This window comes from Jaculus jaculus, chromosome 14 (genome assembly GCF_020740685.1).
Source record: "Jaculus jaculus isolate mJacJac1 chromosome 14, mJacJac1.mat.Y.cur, whole genome shotgun sequence".
In the NCBI taxonomy this organism is placed as follows: domain Eukaryota; kingdom Metazoa; phylum Chordata; class Mammalia; order Rodentia; family Dipodidae; genus Jaculus; species Jaculus jaculus.
In genome coordinates, this window is record NC_059115.1 from 2,829,671 (window position 1) to 2,857,258 (window position 27,588).

The 27,588-nt window shown below is 55.8% G+C and overlaps 1 protein-coding gene across 2 annotated transcripts; it reads right to left on the minus strand.

Annotated features, from left to right (window-relative positions):
- Positions 1–177: 177 nt before the first annotated feature.
- On the minus strand, positions 178–26,720 carry Arhgef1 (Rho guanine nucleotide exchange factor 1). 2 transcript variants are annotated; one of them, XM_045133818.1, is made up of 31 exons: positions 26,605–26,720; positions 19,147–19,178; positions 18,971–19,054; positions 18,503–18,616; positions 12,914–13,012; positions 12,656–12,698; positions 11,600–11,846; positions 11,313–11,342; positions 11,030–11,129; positions 10,819–10,915; positions 10,704–10,739; positions 10,288–10,425; positions 9,409–9,514; positions 8,833–8,844; positions 8,110–8,277; positions 7,673–7,818; positions 6,297–6,443; positions 5,643–5,725; positions 5,329–5,454; positions 4,154–4,268; positions 3,954–4,054; positions 3,659–3,736; positions 3,426–3,501; positions 3,159–3,326; positions 2,017–2,104; positions 1,840–1,926; positions 1,558–1,625; positions 1,353–1,439; positions 885–1,048; positions 692–792; positions 178–553 (listed from the first exon to the last, which is right to left on the minus strand). In XM_045133818.1, exons 2-30 carry the CDS (start codon positions 19,168–19,170, stop codon positions 709–711), a joined length of 2,916 nt encoding a protein of 971 aa, XP_044989753.1. In that variant the 5' UTR covers positions 19,171–19,178; positions 26,605–26,720; the 3' UTR covers positions 178–553; positions 692–708. The 2 variants fall into 2 exon arrangements, with proteins under 2 accessions (XP_044989753.1, XP_012807106.1); XM_012951652.2 differs by lacking the exons at positions 8,110–8,277; positions 8,833–8,844 and having other exon boundaries at positions 26,605–26,718.
- Positions 26,721–27,588: the final 868 nt, after the last annotated feature.

A 27,588-nucleotide genomic window follows, 5' to 3' on the forward strand; every position in this document is an offset into this window, starting at 1 on the left:
AGATGCCTGAGGAGTGTTGTCGGCTGGAGGAAGCCAAGAGGCACGGGCGGGGGGAGGAGATGGGGTCAGACCCAGGAAATCAACGGCAGACACTCATGGGCAGACCCCAGGTGTGGACCCTCTTGCCCTCACACACACACACACACACACACACACACACACACATACACACACCTCTCATTAGATAATATATATTAAAAAATAAACCTCCAATTCAGGGTACAAAAACAGAGCAAAGGCACTTGGGGGTGGGGGGAGTGGAGGGACGACCTCCACAGGCAATACTGAGATGGCCCGGGAACGGGGGCTTCCGGTGTTGCCCTGCTCCCCCCCAAAGAAGCCCTGAGTTCCCCACGCAGAAGGCAGGAGGGAGGGAGGAAGGCAGCGGGCGGCCGGCAGGGGGAGGCAGGACTTCAGCTGAGTCCCTCCCAGAAGTGGCCAGTCTCCCTTTCTTAGGCCCTTGGGGTGTGGGGTGCTGCAGCAGCCGCGGGGGCGGGGGCGGGGGGGGCGTGTGGGGACCCATCACGTCCTCTCCCCGACATTCCACTCCTCACTACAGGGGAAGGGAGACAGAGAAAGAGAAGAGAGGGGGGTTGAGAAAGCAAAGAGCAGAGCCGGCGACAGGCTGGTCAATGGGACCACTGGGCACCACCCTTTCAGGCCAGCACCGGGAGCCCAGCTCCCCGCTCACCTCCACACACGGAGCACTCAGGCGCAGCCAGGCTGGGGGACAGAGCTCCCCCCGAGCTGACACAGCAGGGCTCGCAGGCGGCAGAATTCCTCTTCTAACTCCTGGGGGGAGTCATGGGTGAGGAGGAGGAGGAGGAGGAGGAGGAAGAGGGAGGAGGTCTCCTTCCCCAGACCACCCGCTCTGCCGGCCGCACCTCGAGCTGCTTGATGGTGCCCTCCAGGCTGAGCAGGTTCTCCTCAATTTCCTGGGTGGGTGTTGGGCCCGGGGGGCCGCCGCCAGGCACCCCGTCCCCATCGCGGGGGGGCCCTGCACCGCTGTCTTCCTCGACCCCCAACAGCAACTGCTTTAGCACCAGCACTGACGGGGTGGCGAGAGGGAGGGAAGGGGGGGGAAGGGGGGGACACAGGACTGAAGCCCAAGGCCAGCAGCCGAGAGGTGGGGCTAAGATACTCCAAAAAGGGGTGGGCAGGTGAGGCTGGGGGGCGGTGAGGCTAGAGACTGAACTTCGGGTCAAGGGCAGGGGCACCTGGGCCACCCAGGACGGCGGGCGGCGCGGCTGATGGACATGAAGAAATTTCAAAGAGGGGGGCCCTTTTCCTAGGACAAGCAGGGGCACTCTTTGGCGAACTGGTGGTCCTGGGGGGACCCAGGGCTGGGCTACCTTTCTGAAGGGCCGCGGCAGCGAGCTGACCCTCTGGGCCGGGTCTACAGAAGGGCAGGAGGTCGCTGACAATTCTCTCCATCCGGGCTGGACGGGAAGACGAGACAGGGTTGCCCAGCTTTCTGTGAACACCTCTCATCAACCATAACCCTGGCCCCCCCCCTCCCCGCCCCAAGCTGGTTCCCCCCGCCCCCCCAGGCCTCACCATCGGCTGGAGGCATCTCTCGGCCACCGGTGCCATTCTCAGAGCCGCTGAGCAGGGGTTCTCGAATGCTGGGGAGAGGAAACGATGGATGCATGAGTTCCCGTGTCCCTTTGCCTGAGGGTGGGAAGTAGTGGGGGCAGGGACAGGGCCGGTGTGTGTATGGGGGGGACTGGACACGGGCGAGCGCACACAGAGGCAGGGCTGGGGGCTCAGGTTCTGCAGATACACAGGGGCACTGTCCCCAGCTGACCTGGCTGTCCAGCTCCTGCACTGACCCCTCACCTGCTAGGACTGGGCCGGGGCTTGGGGCGGGAGGCAGGGGCGGGGACCTTCAGGGATCCAGCCGTCTCCGTGATGAGCGCGCACCAGCTGAGGAGAGCCGAGAACCATCAGCACCCCCGGAACCCTGTCTCTGTGAGGCCTCCCATCCCCGCACACTAAGCCTAGGGACTCCCTCACTTCTTCCGCTCCGACACAGTCTGTGCCACCAGCTCGTATATCTGGGCCTCGTGGTCCCATGTGAAAATGACGTAGAAGGCTTTGTGATCTGCAGTGGGGAGGAGGGGAGAGAAGCTCAGAGTTAGGGTCCCCAGGGTGTGTCCAGCACAGACTGCAAGCAGGACACCCCCCCTATACACACACTTTGTCCCATGGTGCACCTCACCCTGGCTGTCCTGCTAATGTTCAGGACCCATAACCCTGCCTCCAAAGCCTTTCCCTCCAATAAGGCCAAAGGTGCCTGGGCTATCCTGACCTGCAGGAACCTTCCCACTTCTACCACCAAGCGGCCGTGGCACAACTCAGCAGTGTTTGCAAACCTGGCACATGCCACACGTTGTTAGGATTCCCAGGCCATCAGAGCAAACCACGCCCCTCTGTAAACTCGAGCACGGTGCCCTCTACTTTTTACTTAGGACTTTTCTTTTAAATAATTTTTTAAAAATATTTTATTTTTATATATGTTTGAGAAAGAAGCCGGATGTGGTGGTGCACGACTTTAATCCCAGCACTCGAGGGGCAGAGGTAGGAGGGTCGCCGTGAGTTCGAGGCCACCCTGAGACTACATAGTGGATTCCAGGTCAGCCTGGACCAGAGGGAGACCCTACCTCAAAAAAACCAAAAGAAAAAAAAAAAAAAAAAGAAAGAAAAAGAAAATAAATGGGTGCAGCAGGGTCTTTAGCCGCTGCCAACAAACTCCAGACGCGTGCACCGCCTTGTGCATCTGGCTTACGTGGGTCCTGGGGAATCGAACCTGGGTCCTTAGGCTTCACAGGCAAACGCCTTAACCACTAAGCCATCTCTCCAGCCCAACCTTTACTTTTTTTTTTTTTTTTTTTGAGACAGACAGGCTGTCACTCTGTGGCCTAGGCTGGCCTTGAACTTAGGACCCTCCTGTCTCAGCCTCCTGCGTACCACCAGGCCCAGTCGACCACCCCTGCCTCAGCAGACAAGACCACCCCCCCAGCCTCTGCAGAGGCCACGCTCCATCCCGACAGGAGGGGGGCGGGGGGGGGGGAGTCCTTGGCTCTTTGGAGGGTTGGACTCCTCCGCACTCCACCGGGCAGCTCTGTCCAGTCCACCCACCCCAGGCCGCCGCTCACCGGTGGCCACCTCGCGGGTCATGGCCGAGGTGAGCCGCAGCACGGGCCGCAGCATGGTCTTGCCGTCGGGCGTGGGCGTCAGCGTGCGGCTGTGGGACTTGAGCAGCAGCCGCTCGTCCTGGCGCTGCAGTAGCAGCAGCAGGTCCTCCAGCAGCAGCACGTGTACCTCTGCGGGGAGAGGCCGCTGGGGGCTCGCGCCTGCGCCCCGCGCCCGCCGCCCAGCCTGCCCGGCGGCCCCCCCCCACCGCCCTGCCCCCGGGGACTTGCCTACTGCCTTGTCTTTGGTCACCCGCCACGTCAGTGGACCTTCGTGGATCAGTTTCTTCTTGGTGATATCCAGGTTCTGGGGCGGAAGGTGACAAGGGGGGAGGGGAGGCAAACGGGGGGGGGGGGGACGGCTCAGAGTCTGGGACCGGAGTCAGGGATCCCCCGAGGGTCTCCGGGCACACTGACAGCTGTGAGTCTCCTGTCCTGGGCGGCGGCGAGACCACCAGGCTCACCTTGAACTCGCTCAGCATCGGGTCGTTGCTCTGCCGCAGGTGAGACAAGTCCAGGCGCCGCTGGTAATCCTTGAGGCGCTGGGGCAGGGGACAGGAGGGTTAGGGTGGCCCTCGGTGACCCCCAGTGGGGGGTGGGGAAGCAGAGTGGCAAGGCCAACTCCTGACGGGGCAAGCTGAGGTCCTGCCTGGTCTCCACCGGGGTCCAGGTGACCCCCGGACGCTCTGGGATGCTGAAGGAAGAGAAGGGCCGGGCATACCCGCGCCCGGTGCGGTGCGGTGGGTGCGAGCGACTCACCAGCAGGTCCTCCATGTCCCGAACGGCTTGGTTGACGTGCTGCAGGATCTCCCGGCAGCACTCGGCCGCCAGCTCCACCTTCTCCCGCTCCGCTGGCTCTTCTGCAGACAGGCGGGGCGGAGGCTCGTTACCTGGAGGCCCGGGGCTCCTGACTCAGTGTCCATGGCTCGAGGAAGGAAGGAAGAGGCCCCAGAGGCTACCTGTGTTCTGGGCGATGCTCTGGAGCAGCAGGGGATACTTGGTCAAGCGCTGCATCTCCGTGGGGATCATGTCCTTCAGCTGCAGGCGCCTGCACCGGGGCCGGCTCTCAGCTTCCTGAGGGCAAACAGCACTGGGGTTGCCCCGGGCCAGGCCCTGCCTCCTCCCTTAAATCCACAGGTCCAGACCTGGTCTTCCTCCCTCAGACCCAGGGGTGCAGACTCAGCCCGCATCCCTCACACCCAGGAGTCCAGGCCCAGCCCTCCTCCCTCAGACCCAGGGATTCAGGCCCAGCCCTCCTCCCTCAGACCCAGGGATTCAGGCCCAGCCCTCCTCCCTCAGACCTAGGGATCCAGGTCCAGCCCTCCTCCCTCAGACCCAGGGGTCCAGACCCAGCCCTCCTCCCTCAGACCCAGGGGTCCAGGCCCAGCCCTCCTCCCTCAGACCCAGGGGTCCAGACCCAGCCCTCCTCCCTCAGACCCAGGGGTCCAGACCCAGCCCTCTTCCCTCAGACCCAGAGATCCAGACCCAGCCCTCCTCCCTCAGACCCAGGGGTCCAGGCCCAGCCCTCCTCCCTCAGACCCAGAGATCCAGACCCAGCCCTCCTCCCTCAGACCCAGAGATCCAGACCCAGCCCTCCTCCCTCAGACCCAGGGGTCCAGGCCCAGCCCTCCTCCCTCAGACCCAGAGATCCAGACCCAGCCCTCCTCCCTCAGACCCAGAGATCCAGACCCAGCCCTCCTCCCTCAGACCCGGGGGTCCAGGCCCAGCCCTCCTCCCTCAGACTCAGGGGTCCAGGCCCAGCCCTCCTCTCTCAGACCCAGGGGTCCAGACCCAGCCCTCCTCCCTCAGACCCAGGGGTCCAGACCCAGCCCTCCTCCCTCAGACCCAGGGGTCCAGGCCCAGCCCTCCTCCCTCAGACCCAGGGGTCCAGATCTCAGCCCTCCTCCCTCAGACCCAGGGGTCCAGGCCCAGCCCTCCTCCCTCAGACCCAGGGGTCCAGACCCAGCCCTCCTCCCTCAGACCCAGAGATCCAGACCCAGCCCTCCTCCCTCAGACCCAGGGGTCCAGGCCCAGCCCTCCTCCCTCAGATCCAGAGATCCAGACCCAGCCTTCCTCCCTCAGACCCAGGGGTCCAGGCCCCACCCTCCTCCTTGGGGCCCAGGCCCAGCCTCACCTGCACGAAAGCACAGAACCGAGGCTCCTTGCGCTGTTTGGCTTTGAGCTGCTCTAAGGCAAATGACTGGCGGCTGCAGAAGCGGGAGGATATTTTCTGGAACCACGAGCCCTCCGCACCATCAAACTACAGGGAGAGTCAGGCCCGGGAAGGTGTGAGGTGGACCGGCAAGAACAGTCTTGCGCAGAGATGAAAGCCTGATGTAGGGCAGGCCTGGGGTCCATACCCCTGGGACAGGAGGGCAGAGGACCAAGAGCCCGTCCTGGGGTCCCTGGTCGGGAGGAGTAGCTGGGGGCTGTGTGGAGCACCCTCACCCGGGCCAGGAGCACATCTCCAATCTCCTCAATGAGGTAGCCACTCTCCTGCCTTCGCTTCATCAGGCGATCCAGGAACAGGGCTGTTTGGGGGTGGGGGAGGCAGTGAGCACTCAGACGAGGTGCTTCTTTTGGGGCCCAGAAGGCTGTAACATCTGCCTGGGAAGCAGTGTGTGTGTGTGTGTTGGGGGGGGGTGAGGTTGAAGGGATCTTGTCTGATACTTTTTTTTTCTTTTAGTTTTTCGAGGCAGGGTCTCACTCTAGCCCAGGCTGACCTGGAATTCACTATGGAGTCTCAGGGTGGCCTCGAATTCACGGCGATCCTCCTACCTCTGCCTTCCGAGTGTTAGTATGAAAGGCGTGTGCCACCATGCCCGGCTATTTTGTTTGTTTGTTTGTTTTCCAAGTTAGGGTCTCACTCGAGCCCAGGCTAGCCTGCACTGATTCACTCTGTAGTCTCAGGGCGGCCTCGAACTCACAGCCATCCTCCTACCTCTGATTCCCGAGTGCCCAGCTCTCGCCTGATCTCTGGGGTTGGTAGCCTGTCCCTCTCCACGTGCTTGAGGGTGGGTCTGTGACCCTGGGAGTGGGACAGGGGCTGCCCGTGGAAGGGGGCCTTCCTGGAGGCAGCGGAGGGCTGCGGACGGTACTCACAGTGCACATCGATCAGCTCGTCCAGGCTGGGGAAGATGTTCTGCAGCTCCTCCAGGGGGAAGAAGCCGCCGTCCGCCATGGGCTGGTAAAAGAGGTCATGCAGCACCCGCAGCATGCGCACGTGGGCAGCCTCCGTCACCAGAAGCTCTGCAGACCCCAAAGCAGGGAGCATCACTGGGGAGGCTGTGAGCTCTGGGGGACAGCCTCCAGGAGCAGGCTGCAAGGATGGGGTGCGGGGCTGGAGAGATGGCTTAGCGCTTAAGGCATTGGCCGGCAAAGCCAAAGGAACCCCCGGTTCCCCAGGACCCACGTAAAGCCAGATGCACAAGGGGGCGCGTGGGTCTGGAGTTCCTGGTGTGCCCCTTGTCTATCTGCTTTTTTTCTCTTAAGTAAATAAATAAGTAATAAAAACTAGCCGGGCATGATGGCGCACTTGGGAGGCAGAGGTAGGAGGATCACTGTGAGTTTGAGGCCACCCTGAGACTACATAGTGAATTCCAGGTCAGCATGGGCTAGAGTGATACAGAGAAAGAGAGAGAGAGAATGGGCACTCCAGGTCCTTCACCCACTGCAAATTAACACCAGACGCATGTATCACTTTGTGCATCTGGCTTTACATGGGCACTGGGGAATTGAACCTGGGTCCTTTGGCTTCGCAGGCAAGTGTCTTCACCACTGAGCCATCTCTCCAGCCATTATGTACTGTTTCTGCCCACCCTGGCCTCTTTCAGTGCTGGAACCTGGGCACTCATTCATGCCAGGCACACACTCTACCACTGAGCCACGGCATTAGTTCTCTTTTTTTACTTTTTATTTTTTTTAATTTTTTTTTATTATTATTTGTGTGTGTATGTGTGTGTGAGAGAGAGAGAAAGAGAGAGAGAATATTGGCAAGCCAGGGCCTCCCAGCCACCGTAATTGAATTCCAGGCGCATGTGCCACCTTGTGCACTGGCATCACCCGTGCATATGGCTCATGTGGGACCCGGAAAGTTGAACATGAGTCCTTAGGCTTCGCCATCATTCCAGCCCCTCTCTTTTTACTTTTTATTTGAGACGGAATCTTGCTAAGTTGCCCAGGCTGCTACTGTTAAACTCGCTTTGTAGCCCAGGCTGGCCTTGAACTTGTGATCCTCCTACATCAGCGTCCCCAGTAGCTGGGGTCCCAGGCCTGCACCACCACGCCCGGCTCTGCCTCTGGCTCTCTGGAGCCCACAGCGCTGATGGTCACTGCAAGCTCACTGAGCGGCTGTCCTATAGCTTCCCTGGTTGTCAAGGAGCCAGCCTCGCCCTCTCCCCGTGGTTCATAGGGTCAGATGGACATGTCCCTGGCTCGGCCTCTGCCTGGCCACAGCAGGTAGAAGGGGCGGCACCTACCGCTGATGACCTCTTGCCGCTTCACCTGGCTCTTGGGCAGGCTGAGGAGGGTGTCGGGAGGAACGAGCTCCCTCCAGCCTGGGGGCTCTTCGGGCTCCAGTTCCAGTCCCAGGCGTCCGGGTTCCCCATCGTCTCCCGGCTCGGGGCTGTGGGCAGAGGCCTCTTCAGGGCCCAGCCTGAGCCACCCCGGGAGGAGCCTCTGCTCCTTAGTGTCCAACTCCTCTGTGGCCCTGGGATGCTCCCAAGGTCGTCCATGATACAGACAAGAGCCCTCCCTCCCCGCACGTCTACAGAAAGAAGCATCCTCTCACCTCCCCACTTCTCAAAGGTCTGTGACCCCTGCAGCACGGGCTGCCTGCTTCCTTGTGACTCTAACACCAGCCCCCGCCCCAACTTCTCCAAGCTTCTCCAAAAGATTGGGGGGGGGGGTGACGTACGTGGCTCGTCGGGCAGGGCCAAGCACGGCCGTGGCAGAGCTGGGGTCCATGTCCACGTCGCTCCGGGAGCGGCCCCCACCCCGGCCCTTAGCCCCGAGGCTGCCCCGGGAAGGCCGGCGGCGGTCACTCACCCGCAGGCTCTCGGAGCGCCCCAGACGCCCTGACAGCCTGGACCCCGAGGCGAAGGACAGAGTCAGGCAGAGGTCAGGACAGAGACGGGGAGCGACCAGGACAAGGATAGGGACAGGGGGAGACCAGGACAGGGACAGAGACAGGGGAGACCGAGACAGGGACAGAGACAGGGAGAGACCAGGACAGGGATGGAGGGAAACGGATCAGGAACAGAGAGGGCGGGGGTGGGGTGGAGGGGGGACCAAGACAGGGACAGACAGGACGAGGATAGAACATGCAACAGAAGAGAGGGTCAGATGTGGTGTGACTCGGGGGGACCCTGGAGGTACGGGGTGGCCAGGAGGACTACAGTTATGTGGTAGGGGGAGAGAACCCACTGTGGCCCACAAGACTGGACCCTCCCTTCCCTGGGGCAGGGGCAGAGGGGGGAAGGAGGATTTCCATACTTAGCTCTTCACCTGGGAGAATGACGCCCCTCCCCAGCCCTCCCCCTCGCAAGGGCGCAGGGAGGGGATGGCCATGGGGAGGGGGAGGGGCTGGGAGCAACGGGGGAGGGCTAGCCCTCCCCCCACCCAGGGCCCAGGCACCCACCTCTTCCACCTTCTGGGGAGAGAGGGCAGAGGGTCAGAGGTGGGCGAGGTGGACCCCAAACCAGCTCCCCATACCCACCAAGGGGTCCCCGAAGCAGCGGCACAAGGACAGGCAAGGGGGCAGAGCCTGCCCCCAACTGTGAGGGGGGCAGGGCCCCCAGGACGTGGAGCACGGAGCATGGGGAGATATGGGGGTGGGGGGCAAGGGACACCAGGAGCAGGGGCAGGAATAAGAAGGAAGAGCAGGGGAGGATGGAGGGAGGAAGGGTTGGGAACAAAGGGAGGAAGAAGAGAGGAGAGAGGGAAGACGACCTGGCCAGAGAGGAGGCAGGAGACAGGAGAAAGAGAGGAAAGGTGTGAAACAGAGAACGAGAAAGGAGGAGAAAGGGAGGGAGAAGGAAAAAGAAGAGTTGTGAAGACCCAAAGAAAGGGAGGAGGAGGAGGAGGAGGAGGGGCTAGAAGCAGCGAGGACGTGGCTAAGGACGGGCAGATGCGAATGGCAGCGGCCCCACACGCCCTCCCTTGCCCCCTATGCCATCCCTGCCCTGCCCAGGCCCTCCAGCACCCAGCCAGGTACCTCTCTGTCTCAGCACCCTCCTCTGTGCTGTCTGGGGGTGCCAAGGCCTCCAAGCTTAAGGGGCCCTGCGGGGGTACGTCGCCCTGCTCCAGAGGGGGGTCAGCACCTGCAGGGGAAGGGGGAACAAGGGCAGTTGGAAGGCCGGCGGGGTGGCGAGACCCACGCGCTGGCTGTCTCGGTGTTGGCGTCCATGCCCGTGCACTGGGGAGCAGGGCCCTAAAGCACCAGGCCCTGGCAACCCGTTGGCTCAGGACTCAAATCTATGGGGACATAAAAACATTCAGACCTCAGAGAACTTTGGGGGGGGGAGGGGGGGCGTCATGGCAGGAGAGTAAAGACGTCAGAGAACTAGAGTGCCTCCCCCTGCAAAAGTCACCACCCCCAGAGTGCCAACACCTTTAATCCCAGCACTCGGGACAGAGGTAGGAGGATCGCCGCGAGTTCGAGGCCACCCTGAGACTAAAGAGTGAATTCCAGGTCAGCCTGGGCCAGAGCGAGACCCAACCTCAAAAAACAACAACAAAGCCAGGCGTGGTGGCGCACGCCTTTTAATGCCAGCACTCGGGAGGCAGAGGTAGGAGGATCGCTGTGAGTTTGAGGCCACCCTGAGACTCCATAGTGAATTCCAGGTCAGCCTGGGCTAGAGTTGAGACCCTACCTTGAAAAACAAAAAAGCAAAAAAAAAAAAAAAAAAAAAATCCATCCAAGAAATGTAGTCCAAGAGTAGGTAGATATGGCACTGGAACGGAAATCAGAGCCCAGAAGAAAACCACAGGAGGGGGACCCGAAGCAGGAGGAGCCGTGAGGATGCAGGAGTGGCGGAGGGGACGGGGTTTCCTCTGGGAGGGGAGGGGTGTCCCTGGCCCAGAATACCCTCACCTGGTTCCCGGTCAGGGCTGTCCACAGACACAGTGTGCAGAGAGATTCCAGGGGCATCCTGCCCAGGAGCCCCAACATTTCTGTCCCGAGAGGGCACACTCAGGCCTCCTTTTCGGTCTGCAGGGCCCAGCTTCTCTACTGGGGAAAGAGAGAGAAGAGCGGTGACCCCTTTCCATCTACCACTGTCCTCCTACCCTCCCTCTTCCTTCACGACCAGGGGCTCCTTCCTGCATGCTGGCCCTGCGCCCCGGAAGTGGAAATCCAGGCCCAGCCCTCCTCCCTCAGACCCAGGGGTCCAGGCCTAGCCCTCCTTCCTCAGACCTAGAAATACACACCCCAGCCCTCCTCCCTCAGGCCCAGGGGTCCACACCCAGCCCTGAGACCCAGCCCAGATGCTCCAGCTATAGGTTCATTACCATCAACCTCGCCTTTTAGGTGTCGGAAATCCGGAGCTGAAACAAGAATGGGCCAGTGAGCTGGGGTGGCCTGGGGCCAGCAGGAAGGGAAGGAATGAGGCCAGGGCCATCTTACTCGTTGGTTCTCCCCTGTTCCATCGGGCAGCATCTAGGATACTACTGAGCCCTTTCTTGGTCTTGGGGGGCTCATCAGACCGCCGGTTCCCCATCACCTGTGGGAGGATGGGGAAAAGCAGAGGTCAGCATTTTCTACAGGACACATCAGAACAAGACTCTAGGTGTACAGTCCTCTGGAGAAGACAGGGGACCGGGTTGGACCTTGGCACCTTTTTCCGGAAGAAGTTCCTCCCCGACTTCTTGTCTCCGCTCTTGGTCCGCACCCCAAGGTGACGCATGTACAGGCTAATGGCAGTGACCACAGCGGCGCTGCGGAAGAGATGGCGACGTGAGGAGACACCAGAGGTGGTGACACCCCCCCCCCACCAGCCATTTCCTGGGAGTCTGGGGAAAGGTGCAGGTCTCATGGCCAGGAGCAAGGGTGCTGCTCCATGGAGGCCCCACATTCCCTGAGGCCCCCACGGCCTAATGGCTCCCCACCATCCTTATCACCTCTTCTCTTCATCTGTAGAGATGGTGTGTCTGTAGAGAGAAGAAAGAAACTACAATAAACTCCGGAAACCTGGGGTCCCCGCCCACCGGCTCACACCTATGGGTTGCCAAGCCTGGTGTAGAGGCAGGGCAAGGAGAGGCAGAGAGAAGAACTTCCATCAGGGAAGACATAAGTGCCCAGGCCTGGACACAAGACCGTGGGAGGGTCAAGACGAATGAAAATGCCAGGGCAGGAGGAGGGCACAAACACTTAAGAAGACTGGGCCACACTGCCACTGCCCACTCACTGCATCTCTTCTAGGTTGGCCAGCAGCCGCTCAGCCACGTGCCGCTCCCGGGCCTCGTAGTTGGCTCGATCTTTGCCCATCCAGGGTTCCAGCTGGGCCAGGTCCTGCTCCCAGGGGGTCATGCCCATGAGCCGCTTGGAACGGAAGTCCTCCAGCTGCCGGCTCACGGCTACCTGTTGGCTCTGAACCACCTCTTGGACAAACCGCCGCTGGACGTCCTCAGAGATGAGGTCGGGCCGGGTACGGTCTACAGAGACGCATGTAGGAGTTGGGGGGCCCCATTTGCCAGGGCTGGCTCCCAAACCCTTACATCACTGTCTCCACCCACCCAAGGACTCAAACAGCCATACTTCCTTGGGCTGTCACCATCAAGTAACCAAGAAGGAATAAAAGGGCTGGAGCGATGGCTTAGCGGTTATGGCATTTGCCTGCAAAGCCAAAGGGCCCAGGTTTGATTCCCCAGGACCCACGTAAGCCAGATGCACAAGGGGGCGCACGCATCTGGAGTTCATTTGCAGTGGCTGGAGGCTCTGGTGTGCCATTCTCTCTCTCTCTCTGTACTTGCCTATTTCTGTATCTCTATCTCTCAAATAAACAAATAGATAAAAAAAAAATTTTTTAAAAAGCCGGGCATGGTGGTGCACACCTTTAATCCTAGCACTCAGGAGGCAGAGGTAAGAGGATCACCGTGAGTTCGAGGCCACCCTGAAACTATTACATAGTGAATTCCAGGTCAGCCTGGGATAGAGTGAGACCCTACCTTAACCCCCCACCCAAAAAAGATATAGACAGACAGACAGACAGATGATAGACATGATAGGAGGAATAAAAGAATGAACCAGGCGTGGTGGCACACGCCTGTAATCCCAGGCAGGAGGATCACCGAGAGTTCAAGGCCACCCTGAGACTACACAGTGAATTCCAGGTCAGCCTAGGCTAGAGGGAGACCCTACCTCAAAAAAGAAAAAAAAAAAAAGAATCATGCACGGTCTCACTCCGAGGGGCCCTAATGCCAGAGACCCTCCCTCATCCCCAGTCCCTTTCCCCTTTCCTTACCAAGTTCAAATGCAACGCTGGGAGGGACTGGCACCCGCAGAAGCTGTTCAGAGAGGAGACAGGAGTGAGGACAGGCCCTGGGAGATCTGCTGCGAACAAGGTCTGAGGAAAGGCTCTGGAGCTGAGGGGCAGGTTGGCGGTCACTCCCGGCCAGGCTGTCCTTCCGGCTGCCTCAGTGGGCAGAGCCAGGAGGTCCACGGCAGGTGCCTAGGTCTGCGCAGGGGTGGGGGACAGGGAAGGATGGAAGGTGTCTCTCACCGCGGTCTTCTCCAGGAAGCTGTGGTAGAAGTCGAGGAAAGCCTTCTTGGCCTCTTTGGTACCCAGGGAGCTCAGCATTTCGGCGTGCAAGCAGCAGAGCTGGGGACACAGAGCGTGACTTGCCTCCCTCTCTGACCTGTCACCCCCCACACACACGACCCTGAGAGGGGAGACAAGCCTGAGAGGCTTTGTGAGCACTCCATGGCTGTGGGGTTCAAACGCCACCTCGTCCAAGAACTCCCTGCCCAGACCCCGGTGTCTACAGGAGATTCTCGGGGCTACCATAACCAGCAGTTTCTAACTTTCAACTGTCTGTGGTTCCCACCACTTACTACGAGCTAATCGGAGGACTTGGTAACACTCAGTGCCATTTGGAGCCCTTGGTGCACATTCAGTTACGGGGACCATCATTATCATTGTTTGTTTGTTTATTTATTTTTTCTTGTTTTTTCCAGGTAGTGTCTCACTCTAGTCCAGGCTGACCTGGAATTCACTATGTAGTACCAGGGTGGCCTCAAACTCACGGTGATCCTCCTACCTCTGCCTCCCGAGTGCTAGGATTTAAGGCGTGCGCCACCACACCCGGCTTGTTTATTAAATTTATTTGTTTGGGAGAGAGAAGCAGATAGAGAATTAGCACGCCATGGCTCATAGCCACTGTAAACGAACACCAACCATGTGTACCACCTTATGCATCTGACTTACGTGGTACTGGGGAATTGAACCTGAGTCCTTAAGCTGCGCAGGGAAGTGCCACAACCGCTAAGCCATCTCCCCAGCTCCCGTTATCACTGTTTTACACTTGGGAAAACTGAAACCAGGCATGTGGCTCATGGTTGCAGTCACAGCACTTAGGAGGCACAGGTAGGAACGATCAGCTGCACAGCAAGTTTAAAGGCAGCCTAGGCCACGTGAAACACAGTCTCGAACAAAAACAAGGATGGCAGAGATGGCTTAGCAGTAAAAGCACTTGCCTGTGAAGCCAAAGGACCCAGGTTCAATTCCCCAGGACCCACATCAGCCAGATGCACAAGGTGGCGCATGCATCTGGAGTTCCTTTGCAGTGGCTGAAGGCCCTGGCACACCCATTCTTTCTCTCTGTCTCTCAAAGAAATAAAATAAACCCAGAAACAAACAAACAAAATAAACTGGGTGTGGCGGCACATGTCTTTAATCCCAGCACTCAGGAAGCAGAGGTAGGAGGATTGCCCCAAGTTCAAGGCCACGTTGAGATACACAGTAAATTCCGGGTCAGCCTGTGCTAGAATGAGACCCTACCTTATGGCGGGGGGGGAAACAGGCTGGGGAGATGGCTCAGTGGTTAAAGTGCTTGCCTGCAAAGCCTAAAGACCCAGGTTCTATTCACTAGTACCCACATCAAGCCAAATGCACAAGCCAGGCTACATGAGACACCATCTCTGAAAGACAAAACAGGCGCTCGGAAGATAAACAGCTCAGCAGTTAAGCACTTGCCTAAAAAGCTTGAGGACCCAGGTTCCATTCCCCAATACCCACAGAAGCCAGATGCACACGTTGGCACAAGTGTTTGAAGTTCCTCTGCAGTGGCTGGATGCCCTGGTATGCCCATTCTCACTAGCTACCTTTCTCTGTCTCTCAAATAAACAAATAAACAAAAGAGGTTAAGGTGCTTGCCTGCAAACCCTGATGGCCCAGGTCCAATCCCCTAACCTAGTTGCACAAAGTGGAGCACGCACCTGGAGTTTCTTGGCCTTGTAGCATCCACACTCACTCACTTATCTCACTCCACCTCCTTGTCTCTGTCTTAAATAAATAAATGAAAAATGCTCAAGAAAAAAGAAAATGAGCTGGGTGTGGCGGCGCATGCCTTGAATCCCAGCACTCAGAGGTAAGAGGATCACTGTGAGTTAGAGGCCAGCCTGAGACTACATAGTGAATTCCAGGTCAGCCTGGGCTAGAGTGAGATCCTACCTTGAAAATAAGTACGGTTTGGGATATATAGCTCGGTTGGTAAAGGGCTTGCCTCACATGCACAAAGCCCTGGTTTCAATACATTCCATCATACAACCAGGTATGGACATGCACATCTGCACTCCCAGCACTTAAGAAACAGAAGCAGGAGGATCAGAAGTTCAAGTTCATCCTCAGCTATATAGTGAGACTAGCCAGGGCTATATGAGAACCTTGTCAAAAAAAAAAAAAAAAGTGCTTGGACTGGAGAGATGGCTTAGCTGTTAAGGCGCTTGCCTGCAAAGAAAGCCAAAGGACCCAGGTTCAATTCCCCAGTATCCACATGAAGCCAGATGCACAAAATGGTGCATGCATCTGGAGTCTGTTTGCAGTGGCTGGAGGCCCTAGTGTGCCCATTCTTTCTGTCTCTGTTCTTTCGCTCTCTGCTTACAAATACAAATGAGCCAACAGGTGCAATAGTGGCACGTCTGTTATGGGGGAAACCAACCACCCTCTAATTGGCCTGGAGGCCTGCTTCATAGGAGGGAATACATCCCTCATACTGAAAACCTACAACAGGAGTAGTCATGAGACCTAGGAGTGTAACATCTGCTGCTGTCTGGCTAAATGTATATACTATGCTCACCAAACTGCCCAGTAAGCACTTCTCTTAATGTTCATACCCTTATATTAATGCTACTATTACTTTTGAGTAGAGAACCTTCTCTTTTCAGATGGCAGTGACCTTGGGATGACTCAGAAGGCACCACGGTGCTGAGAAGAAGTGACAGGAGTGCTCAGCCCTGAAATATCTCTATCATACTTCCAAGGCTCAGGGTCTATTGCAGAAGAGGGGTGGAAAGAATGTAAGAGCCAAAGGAAGGGTAGGACTCCTTACAACGTGCTCCTCCCAGACACAAAATGGCCTGGATATCCATGACCTCACAGTGCCTGACACTACCTACACAAGACCCTCATAAGAGGAGGAAAAGATCATGACATCAAAATAAAAGAGAGACTGATTGAGAGGGGGAGGGGATATGAAGGAGAGTGGAGTTTCAAAGGGGGAGGTGGGAGGCGGGAGGGAATTACCATGGGATATTGTTTACAATTATGGAAATTGTCAATAAAAATATTTTAAAAATAAATTTAAAACAAGTAAAAGTCTTTAAAAAATTAATGTAAGGGTTGGAGGGATGGCTCAGCAGTTAAGGCGTTTGCTTGCAAAGCCAAAGGACCTCGATTAGATTCCCCAGGACCCACGTTAGCCAGATGTACAAGGGGGCGCATGCATCTGGAGTTCGTGTGCAGAGGCTGGAGGCCTTGGCGTGCCCATTCTGTCACTCTCTCTCTCTCTTTCTATGTCAAATAAATTTACAAAAAAAAAAAGAAAATATAAAAAAAAGTTAATGTAAAAAAAAAGCGCTTGCTTTGGCAGCACAAATACAAAAATTGGACTGATACAGATAAAACCCGATGGTGAATTAAAAAAAAAACAAACAAGCCACATGTGGTGGTGCACGCCTTTAATCCCAGCACTGTGGAGGCAGAGGTAGGAGGATCGCCATGAGTTCAAGGCCACCCTGAGACTACAGAGTGAATTCCAGGTCAGCCTGAGCTACAGCGAGAGCCTGCCTCAAAAAACCAACCAGCAAACAATCAAACAAAACAAGAGAAGATGCCTGCTCTCTGTCACACAGCTGGCAATGGCAAAGCGGGGTCTGAGTGCAGACAGCCTGTCCCCACTACACCCCACGACCTAAAAATACTCTGAGTGGGGCTCAGAGGCAGGTTCCCATTCCTGTGTCCCCAGGCGGGGCCCAGTGTAGTAACTTGGCTCTAGACGGGTACAGAAGTGAGGCTCCTTCATTGCTAAACATCTCCTGAGGTCACTTGTGTGCCAGGTTACCCTGTGCTGGGTGGTGCTGGTAATGCAGTGGGAAACCATAGGAACTGGCTGTGGGATGCTGTCCAGGTCCACGCATATGCTAAGACCTCGCTCCAACGTGGGCAGGACTCCTTCCCTGCAAACTTACAACCATGCTCCCCTTCCCCACCCTCAAAGTATGGAATGGCGAGGAAGCTGAGAGAGGCCTCTGGGCCTCGGTCATCAAATCCATACGAGAAAGCTGTCAGCACGGTCCTTGGACTAAGTAAGGCTCAGGACCTGAATTTCTTTTATTATTTTTTACTTTTTAAAGTTTTTGGTTTTTCAAGGGAAGGTCTCCCACTAGCCCAGGCTGACCTCGAATTCACTATGTAGTCTCAGGCTGGCCTCGAACTCACAGTGAGCCTCCTACCTCTGCCTCCTGAGTGCTGGGATTAAAGGTATGCACCATCATATACTCGGCTCTATTTGAAAAGGCGTGAACCACCACGCCCAGCTTTAAATATTTAAAAAAACATTTTTTTTATTTATTTAACAGGAAGAGGCAGATAGAGAGAGAGAATGGGCATGCCAGGGCCTCTAGCCACTGCAAATGAACTCTAGAAGCACGTGCCACCTTGTGCATCTGGCTAATGTGGGTTCTGGGGAATCAAACCAGGGTCCTTTGGCTTTGCAGGCGAGTGCTTTAACTGCGAAGCCATCTCTCCAGCTCTTGGCTCTATTTTTAACACTTCTGGTTATTTACTTGCAAGGGTGGGGGGAGAGAATGAACATGGGTGCTCCCGGGGGCTCTAGCTGCTGCGAATGAATTTCAAGTGCATGTGCCAACGTGCACATCTGGTTTTACGTGGGTACTGGGGAATCAAACCCAGGTTGTTAGGCTTTGCAAACAAGAGCCTTAACTGCTGAGCCACCTCCCCAGACCGGATCTGTAATTCCTGAAATGGAGAAAGAAGGGGCCCACCAGGACCCCTAGCAGATGAAAATGAACTCCAGATGCATGTGCCATTGCACATCTGGTTTTACGTGGGTACTGGGGAATCGAACCCTGGTCATCACTCTTTTTATAAATTTTTTATTTATTTGAGAGCGACAGACACAGAGAGAAAGACAGATAGAGGGAGAGAGAGAGAATGGGCGCGCCAGGGCTTCCAGCCTCTGCAAACGAACTCCAGACGCGTGCGCCCCCTTGTGCATCTGGCTAACGTGGGACCTGGGGAACCAAGCCTCGAACCAGGGTCCTTAGGCTTCACAGGCAAACGCTTAACCGCTAAGCCATCTCTCCAGCCCTGGTCATCATTCTTTGCAGGCAAGCACTTTAACCACCGATCCACCTCTCCAGGCCTGGAATTTTATTTATTTATTTTTCTTTTTTGAGGCAGAGTCTTACTATGTACCCCTGGCTGGCCTTGAGCTTGTGACAATCCTCCTGCCTCAGCCTATCAAAGGGCTAGTTTTTTTTTTTTTTAAATCTTCATTCTTTTTTGGCTTTTCAAGGTAGGGTTTCATTCTCGTCCAGGCTGACCTGGGATTCACTCTGTACTTTCAGGATGGCCTCGAACTCATGGCGATCCTCCTAGCTCTGCCTCCCAAGCGCTGGGATTAAAGGCGTGAGCCACCGCACCCGGTCTGTGGCACTATCTCTAGATGGCATGCCGTGTTCTAGGTTTTCCAGACTCTGCTGGCTCAGCTTGTCTTGGTCTAGCTAGTTTTTCCCAGAGCGCGGTGTGCCCCGGCCTTAACCCTCCTTCACTTCCCCATCACATCCTCACCAGTGGTCCCGGTTCAAACTGCAAGGCCACATGTTGCACAAGAGCCATGAGGTGGGCCGGGCGCCGCTTCACCTGCTCCAGGCTCTGGAACTGACTGTTCTGCTCCTCCGAGTTCTGCGGGTGTAGACAGGGGAGCCGGGTAGCCACGGGCAGAGGAGGACAAGCACCGTAGCTATGACCCTACCCAGTCCCAAGACGGGAAGACCCTGGGAAGCAGAGCAATCTATGCTATAAAAGGGGACAGTCACGGCAGGTGACACGTGGCATTCTAGCAGAGAGACGGCACCTGGATCCACCTGAGGGGCATCTATCTGACAGGGTAAGAAGGGTGGCGGAGGGGCCTGTGTTGGAGAGCGGGCACTGGGGATGAGGGAGGGGGAGGCGAGGAAGGCGGTGTCAGGGCGAGGACACACGTGAGGACCGAGAAGCCGCCCTGCAGAGGCAGCTTTGCCGCTGCGTCCTGCTCACCGCCTCCAGCTCGTTCTCGAAATCTTCATCCTCTGCCCCGATGATGCTGACGGGCACCGGGCCAGGCCGGAGGGGTCCCGGGGCCTGTGGGAGGAAGGGCATGGCTTCAGTCCACGGACGCCTCAGCTCAGGGTGCCCGAGATCCCCCCCACCCGGGCCGTGCAGTCAGCACTCACCGCCCCGCGGGCAATTTCTTCCATGGCCGGGGCTGCAAGAGGAGAGAAGAGGAGGAGCTGTGGTCCCGGGTGGGTGGGAAGCACCCCAGGCTGTGCAGTCAGGGATTCCCGGCCCAGGTGTGAATAAACAGCCTCCCCCAGCCCAGCCCCAGCCTGGCAGCTCAATGAGGCCTCTGTGTGGCCACAAAGAGCCCTTCACGGGCCAACCCAGGATGGGGGGGGGGGGGAGGGCTGAAGCTCAGGAGCATGAATCCAAGGGCGGGCTGTGGGGTGACAGCCATTAATGTGGGTTCATAAGGGAAGAGATCTGGGACCAGCAGCAGTCTTTGGAACAAGGTGAAAAGATAAAAGGGTGCTTTAAGGGCACAGGGGGTAGGAAGGGGTGAGAGGTTTAGGGTGTGGGTGGGTGGGGGGGCTTGCATCTGATCTGTGACAAACCTAGGCCAGGATGCAGCCTCTGAACCCACCAGCCCCACTTCCTGTGACAGGAAGTGACAATGGCTAACCCCCAGTACCCAGCCCTCTCCACGGAAGAAGACGTAACTTCGAGCACTTTTCTCCCAGGACCTGGAGCTCTGAGGTTCCCTCAAGGTTCCCAGGAAAATGACCAAGGGTGGTTCTTGGACAGGCCACGCCCTCAAGGAGTGGGCATCTCCCTCCAACCTTTGTGGCTGAGCTCCCTGGGGTCTTCTGCAGCGGGGTTTCTGTTTGGACCCCAGTCTCACAGCCTCCCTCTCTCTCCCCATATCACTTCAGGGCTGTGTCCTTATTAGTGTAAGGCTGTAGGAGCCACATCAGGAGGAAAGGAACTGTGTGGATAGACAGGTGGGCTGGACCAGTGGGGGGAGGGGTCTCCACACCCCAAACCTATTTATAATCCTGGCTGCCTGAGATTCACCCCTCTCCCTTTCCCATGGATATAATTTTTTTTTCCCCCGATGTAGGGTCTCACTCCAGCCCAGGCTGACCTGGAATTGACTATGTAGTCTCTGTATGGCCTCAAACGCACAGCGATCCTCCCACCTCTGCCTCCCTAGTGCTGGGATCAAAGGCATGCGCCACCATGCCCAGTTGGTAGCTATAATTTTGAGCAGCAATACTGGACAGTGATGCTCTCTGGAGCACCCAGAAGCCATCCCATGGGTTTAGGTGAACAGGTATTATTTTTAGTTTTTTTTTTTTTTTCATTCACTGTGTGGGGTCACCATAAAAGCTTGGGCTTGGGGCCAGGTGTGGTGGCACCTACTTTAATCCCAACACTCTGGAGGCACAGGTAGGAGGATTACTGTGAGTTCAAAGCCAGCAGAGGACTACAGAGTAAGTTCCAGGTCAGCCTGTGCTAGAGTGAGACTCTTACCTTGCAAAAAAAAAAAGAAAATAAAAGAAAAGAAAAGAAAAGAAAAGAAAAAGAAAAACCCCCAAATAAAATATTAAAGAGCAGCCAGGAGTGGTGGCATATGCCTTTAATCCCAGCACTTGGGAGGCAGAGGGTAGGAGGATTCATGTGAATTTGAGGTCAGCCTGGGCTACAACGACTCCCTACCTCGAAAAATCAAAAATAAAATAAAATAAAATAGGGTTGGGAAAGTGGCTCAGCAGTTAAAGGTGCTTATTACTATCCCGGGTTCAGTCCCCCAGTACCCACATAAAACCAGATGCGCAAGGTAGCGCATGTTTCTGGAGTTTGTTCATAGTTACAAGAGGCCCTGGAGCGCCCATTCTCTCTATATATCTCTCCAATAAATAATTCCTAAAAGAAATAAATATTTCTTTAAAAAATCTTGGGTAAGCCGGGCACGGTGGCACACGCCTTTAATCCCAGCACTTGGGAGGCAGAGGTAGGAGGACTGCTGTGAGTTTGAGGCCACCCTGAGACTACACAGTGAATTCCAGGTCAGCCTGGGCTAGAGCGAGACCCTACCTCGAAAAAACCAAAAGAAGAAGAACAAGGTTGAGGCCGGGCGTGGTGGCGCACACCTTTCATCCCAGCACTCAGGAGGCAGAGATAGGAGGACTGCTGTGAGTTTGAGGCCACCCTGAGACTACACAGTGAATTCCAGGTCAGCCTGGGCCAGAGTGAGACCTTACCTCAGAAAAAAAAAAAAGTTGGGTAATTTCAAGATTTGCAAATTGCTAGCTGAGTGTGGTGGCACACATTTTTAATCCCAGCACTTGGGAGGCAGAGGTAGGAGGACTGCTGTGAGTTCAGGGCCATTTTGAGACTACATAGTAAATTCCAGGTCAGCCTGGGCTACAGTGAGACCCAACCTTGAAAAACCAAAAAAGAAAAAGAAAATTAAGTGTTTACATGAATAAAATTGGAAACCAAGGCAGAAAAAATAATTATTATGAGAAATCAAGCCTTCTGACACATTAGTGTGCTAGGTCTTCATTCCTCCCTATCTTTCTGCTGTTTTTTTTTGTTGTTTGTTTGTTTTAATTTTCAAGGTAGGGTCTCACTGTACTCCAGAATGACCTGGAATTTACTACATAGTCTCAAGGTGGCTTCAAATTCACAGAGATCCTCCTACCTCTGCCTCCTGAGTGCTGGGATTAAAGGTTTGTGCCACCACACCTGGCTTGTTGGTTTTTGTTATTATTATTATTATTATTATTATTACTATTATTATTGGTTTTTTTTTTTTTTGAGGTAGGGTCTCATTACAGCCCAGGCTGACCTGGAGTTCACTATGTAGTCTCAGGGTGGCCTTGAATTTTTGGCGATACTCTTACCCGTCTCCCAATCCTGAGATTAAAAGCATGTGCCACCACACCTGGCTATTTTAATTTTTTTTTAAATTTATTTGAGAGCGACAGACACAGAGAGAAGGACAGATAGAGGGAGAGAGAGAGAATGGGCGCGCCAGAGCTTCCAGCCTCTGCAAACGAACTCCAGACGCGTGCGCCCCCTTGTGTATCTGGCTTACGTGGGACCTGGGGAACCGAGCCTCGAACCGGGGTCCTTAGGCTTCACAGGCAAGCGCTTAACCGCTAAGCCATCTCTCCAGCCCATACCTGGCTATTTTATTTATGCATTTATTTGTTGGAGATGAGTGAGAGAATGGGTTATGTCAGGGCCTCTAGCCAGTGCAACCAAACTCCAGACACATGCACCACCTTGTGCATTTGGCTTATGTGGGTACAGGGGAATCAAACCTAGGTCCTTAGGCTTTGCAGGGAAGGGCCTTAACCACTAACAACCCCCCCCCCCGTTTTTGAGACAAGAGTCTCATTATGTAGCCCAGGCTGGCCTTGAACTCAAGGCAATCCTCCTGCCTCAGCCTGTAAAGTACTGGGATTATAGGCATGCACCACTACCCTTGCCTCTACCAACACGGTTAACTCCCACAACAGCAAGCAGCGCCCCAAACCCCACGATGTTCTCCTTCTCCTGAGAAATGGTCTCGTGAAGCCCCACCCATGCCAGCTGTAACTTCCAGGCTGGAAATCAGGACCAAAACATGGAACATGGAGGGCCCAGGCTCCTACCATTTAATGGTAGCTTTTTGTTGTTGTTGTTTGTCAAGGTAGGGTCTCATTCTGGCCCAGGCTGACCTGGAATTCCACCCTGTAGTCTCAGGGTGGCCTCGAACTCACGGCGATCGTCCTACCTCTGCCTCCCGAGTGCTGGGATTAAAGGTGTGCGCCACCACGCCAGGCTTAATGGTAGATATTATTCTCAAGTGAGGCAGATGCACCACAAAGGAGCAGCGCAGGGTTGAGGGTGGTTGCTTACTATGTGCAGGGACCTGAGCCCCGCCCCCACCTCCACCCCCGCACCACCAAGAAAACACACCGCCCAGTAACAACTAAAGTACAAAGGAGCAAACCCAGGGCTGGACGCACGAGGTGAGGACATGCCCAGGGCCACTCTGTGACTTCTGGTTTTATCGGAGCCCTTAAAATATTTGCCAGTCACAGCAAAGTGGGCACACATGGGTTCCAGGCACAGCTCAGGATCTGTTTAAGGTATTAACTCACGTAATCCTCTTTTTTGTAATTTTTATTTTTGAGACAAGCCCAACAGATTGGCCTTTTTTAAAATTTTTTGTTGTTGTTGTTGTTCATTTTTTATTTATTTATTTGAGAGACAGACAGAGAGAAAGACAGATAGAGGGAGAGAGAGAGAATGGGCGCGCCAGGGCTTCCAGCCTCTGCAAACGAACTCCAGACGTGTGCGCCCCCTTGTGCATCTTGCTAACGTGGGACCAGGGGAACCGAGCCTCGAACCGGGGTTCTTAGGCTTCACAGGCAAGATCCGTAACTGGCTAAGCCATCTCTCCAGTCCCTATAATCCTCTTTATTTATTTTTTTTTAAGTTTATTTGCAAGCAGAGAGATAGGGAGGAGAGAGCCAGAGAGAATGGGGCAAGACAGAGGTAGGAGGATCGCAATGAGTTCAAGGCCACCCTGAGATTACCTAGTGAATTCCAGGTCAGCTTGGGCTAGAGTGGGACTCTACCTCGAAAAGAAAAAAAAAAAAAAAAAGATAAAACTACGATTCAGACCCAGGCAGTCAAGCTCCAGGGGTTAAGCATTTAACAGACTTACTGCTGAGCATAGGGATGCTACACTCTCCTCCACCCTTAGGAAGTTAAAAAAACCAAAAAAAAAAAAAAAAACCTCCATCAGCGCTCTGAGACACATCAGATCTTAGGGAGCCTGGGAAAATCATGTGTCAGCGTGAGCTCAGGTTAGACCAGGATGCACCACAGAGGCCTGGACACAGAGATGGTTTAGTATGCAGTGGGAGGGGGTGTTTCATGTTCAGGACATGGGGACTGAGGGTGTCCCATTGAGGCTGGGGGATTACAGGTGACGCTGTCAAGAGTCTACGGCCCAGCAGAGGGCGCACTTTGTGAGAGTCTGCAGGGTGGCAATGTCAGGACTGATTTAGAAGGTCCAGGGAACGAGGATGGTGGGGGGGGGGTGTGTGGAGGAGGGAAGGTAGGCACACACAGATGCCTGGGTTCTGAAATGCAGGCTTCAGTGTCTACGATTAATCAGCAGGTGACTTGGGCCTCTCGGAGCCTTTTTGTGGTCCTTTAAGAGAACCTAAAAGGGGCCTTTGGAATGATGATCTTTGACACATAGGGGGTCTCAAAGAACCCGGGTATCACAGGGATCGTGATTGTAGAAGGCCCAGCAGCTAGTTAATGGGGGCCACTGCGGGGGGAGGGGGTTAAACAGGGAGCCCAATGCTACAGAGGTGTGTGGTGCATCCTGGGGGCCAGGTTCTGTAGAAACCTGGCTTTCGGGAGATGCTTGCTCATCTATGAGAAGCCAACACTGTCTCCACCCGAGGCTGGCTATTCCCTCGGGGGAGTGGAGGGGACAGGGGTGGAATAAGGTGTCGTATCCTAGGATGCAAACGTGGCAGGTCTGCACGAGCCCCGAATCTTGCATGGGACGTGGCGGGTGTCTGTCTGTCCACATGCTCCCCTAAAAACCCTCCAGCGAGGGTGTGGGGAGGAGGCGAGGGGAAAATGTGGCAGCATTGTGCATGGCCGGGGGTGGCGGGGCTAAGGGGGAAAAACGTGCAGGGCAAGAGTCTGGACGCCGGCCGGGGTGGGTGTTGGGGTGTGTGTGGGCGCAGGTCGGCCACGTCCCTCACCTGTCCGATGGGAAGAAAAGTCACCGTAGCCGCCAGAACCCGCAGCCTCCGCGCGCCGGCTTCTCCCCCTCCCGGCTCCGCGCCCCACCCGCGCCGCCGCGACGCTCTAGCCCGAGCCAGAGCTCACCTCTGCGCCCCACTCCACTCCTCCAGACGGCCGCTCTAGCCCGGCTCCTGTCACCTCCCCTCCCTGCCCCCGCCCCGCAGGCCTGGCAACTCGACTGCTCCGCCGGACGCTCTAGCTTGCCACTGCGCCACGCTGGCCGCACAGGGCCGCTCTAGCCGGCCCCGGAGGACCGGCGTTTCCGGATCTCGACTGCCCCTGTCACTCTGGCTGGAGTCGCGGCCACAGCTCAAGTGCAAATCTTTTTTTTTTTTTTTTTTTGAGTCGTCCAGATCCTAAATCCCCAAACCTCGCACTGGCCTAACTAAATTCCTTCGCAACATTCATATACCATCATCTCCCCTTGCATGACTCCATCACAACCTCTCCGGGCTGGAAACTGACAAGTCAAAACAATAAATAAATAAAGATTTAAAAACTTCGCGCTTGAGCAAACCTTTCTGCCCTCTGACAACAGTAACAAACCTGCAAGCAGCCATGACTTCCCTCCAAAGTCTCACTGAAGTCTTCCTTTCCATCTGTACAAATGTGGAAAAGTTCCCAGCTCCCTACGCTACACGCACCCCATTCGTAAATCCAGAAAGGAATTTTTTTTTTTTTCCTGAAAATACTTTGGTGTTACTGTTTATCTTTCTTAGGTGGCCCTCAAAAAAAGCAGGCACCATTGGAGGACAGACAGCTTAATCTAAGCAGCAGCTCCAGGGTTCGAGTCCCACCAGTTACGAAAGGTGTACGTTCCTGCAGACGAGGCAGTTCGACCTCAGTTTCCCCATGCTTGCCTGTGAAGCCTAAGGACACCAGGTTCGATTCCCCAGGACCCACGTCAGCCAGATGCAAGGTGGTGCATGCCTCCGGAGTGTGTTTGCAGTGGCTGGAGGCCCTGGCGTGCCCATTCTCTGTCTGTCTGCCTCTTTCTCTCAGGTTCTCTCATAAATCGATCAATCAATCAATCAATCAATCACTGATGGTTCCGGGACTGGAATGACGGCTCTGCGGTTAAAGACGCTGGCTTGGACAGCTTGACAGCTCAGGCTCGATTCCCCAGTCCCCGCGTAAGGCTACATGCAGAAAGGGACACAATGCAGCTGGAGTTCCTCTGTACTACCTGGTACTACCATACTCTCTCAAATAAATAAATTAAATATTCAGGGTTTTTTGTTGTTGTTGTTTAAAGAGTTCTTCCCTGGACCCTAGCTTAGCATCTTTCATCTCCATGCACTGTGCGTTTTGTCCAGTGTCCGTTCTTTCTTTGTTCCTTTTATTTACGCCTCTAATTCTGCTTGGGGACACGGTCTCGAGGTGTATGGAAGCCCACCAGAGGTGACCTCGAACTCTCTGCATAAGCCCAAGGCTGGCCTCAACCTCACCAGCAATCCTCCTGCCTCTGCACACACACACACACACACACACACACACACACACACACACACAAAACCCCTGGGTGCTGGGACTGCAGCGAGACGTGTGCCACCAAGCTCTGCTTCTCGTTGACAGATGGGGAAACTGAGGCCCAGGTGGCTCCCTGGGACCTCCTCGGAGGGTTTCTCCCGCCCCCCCCCTCTCCCGTAGCTGCCCCGCAGCATCCCAGGGGGGCCCTCCTCCCGGGTCGTCCCCACTTCCCCTGGCAGCCCAAGTGGAGGAGGAGGAGGAGGAGGAGGAGGAGGAGGAGGTCCGGGCGGAGCCTTGGATGGGGATGAGGATGGGGATGAGGATGGGGGTACCTGATGTCCGCGCGGGGAAGGTGACCGGCGCGCCCCCGGGGGGTCGGGCTCTGCGATCCCTGGCCCAGTGTCCCGGGCTCCCTCCCGCTTCCTGGCTCTGGCGGGGCAGGAAGTCGGGGCGGGTTTTTCGGTTTTTTTTTTTTTTTTTCTTCTTCTTCTTCTTTCTTTTTCTTTTTCTTTTTTTTTTTTTTTTTCCCGGAGGCCCCCGCCCGCAGCCCCTCCTCCCCGCTTCCTGCCCGCGCCCCGCGCCCGCCCGGCACCTCGGCTTCCTTCCCCTTCTCGCCGCCCGGCTCCACCTTTCTGCACCCCGCCCCCCACGCCCCGCCCCGGGGCTCCCCATCCCCGCGCCCCGGCGCGCTCCCTTCTCCCGTGCCCTCTCTGGAGTCCCATCCGTGCCTCCCTTTCTCACCCCCTCCCTCAATATAGCATTTAAAAATACATATATATACATATATATATATATATATATATATATATATATATATATATATATAACATATATATATATGTTTGTTTATTTATTTGAGGCGGGGAACAGAGAAGAAGAGAGGTACCCTGGCGTGGTGGCGCACGCCTTTAATCCCAGCACTCAGGAGGCAGAGGTAGGAGGATCGCCATGAGTTCGAGGCCAGCCTGAGACTACATAGTGAATTCTAGGTCAGCCTGGACCAGAGAGAGACCCTACCTGGGGGGGGGGGGGGCGCGGTGCAGAGAGAGAAAGAGAGAGAAACAGAGCCACTGCAAACGAACTTCCAGATGCATGCACCTCCTTGTGCATCTGGCTTATGTGGCTCCTGGGGATTCAAACTTGGGTCCTTAGGCTTCACAGGCAAGCCTTTAACCGCTAAGCCATCTCTCCGGCCCATAGCATTTTTTTTTTTCCCTCGAGGTAGGGTCTCACTCTGTCCCAGGCTGACCTAGAATTCACTCTGTAGACTCAGGCTGGCCTCGAACTCATGGCGATCCTCCTACCTCTGCCTCCCA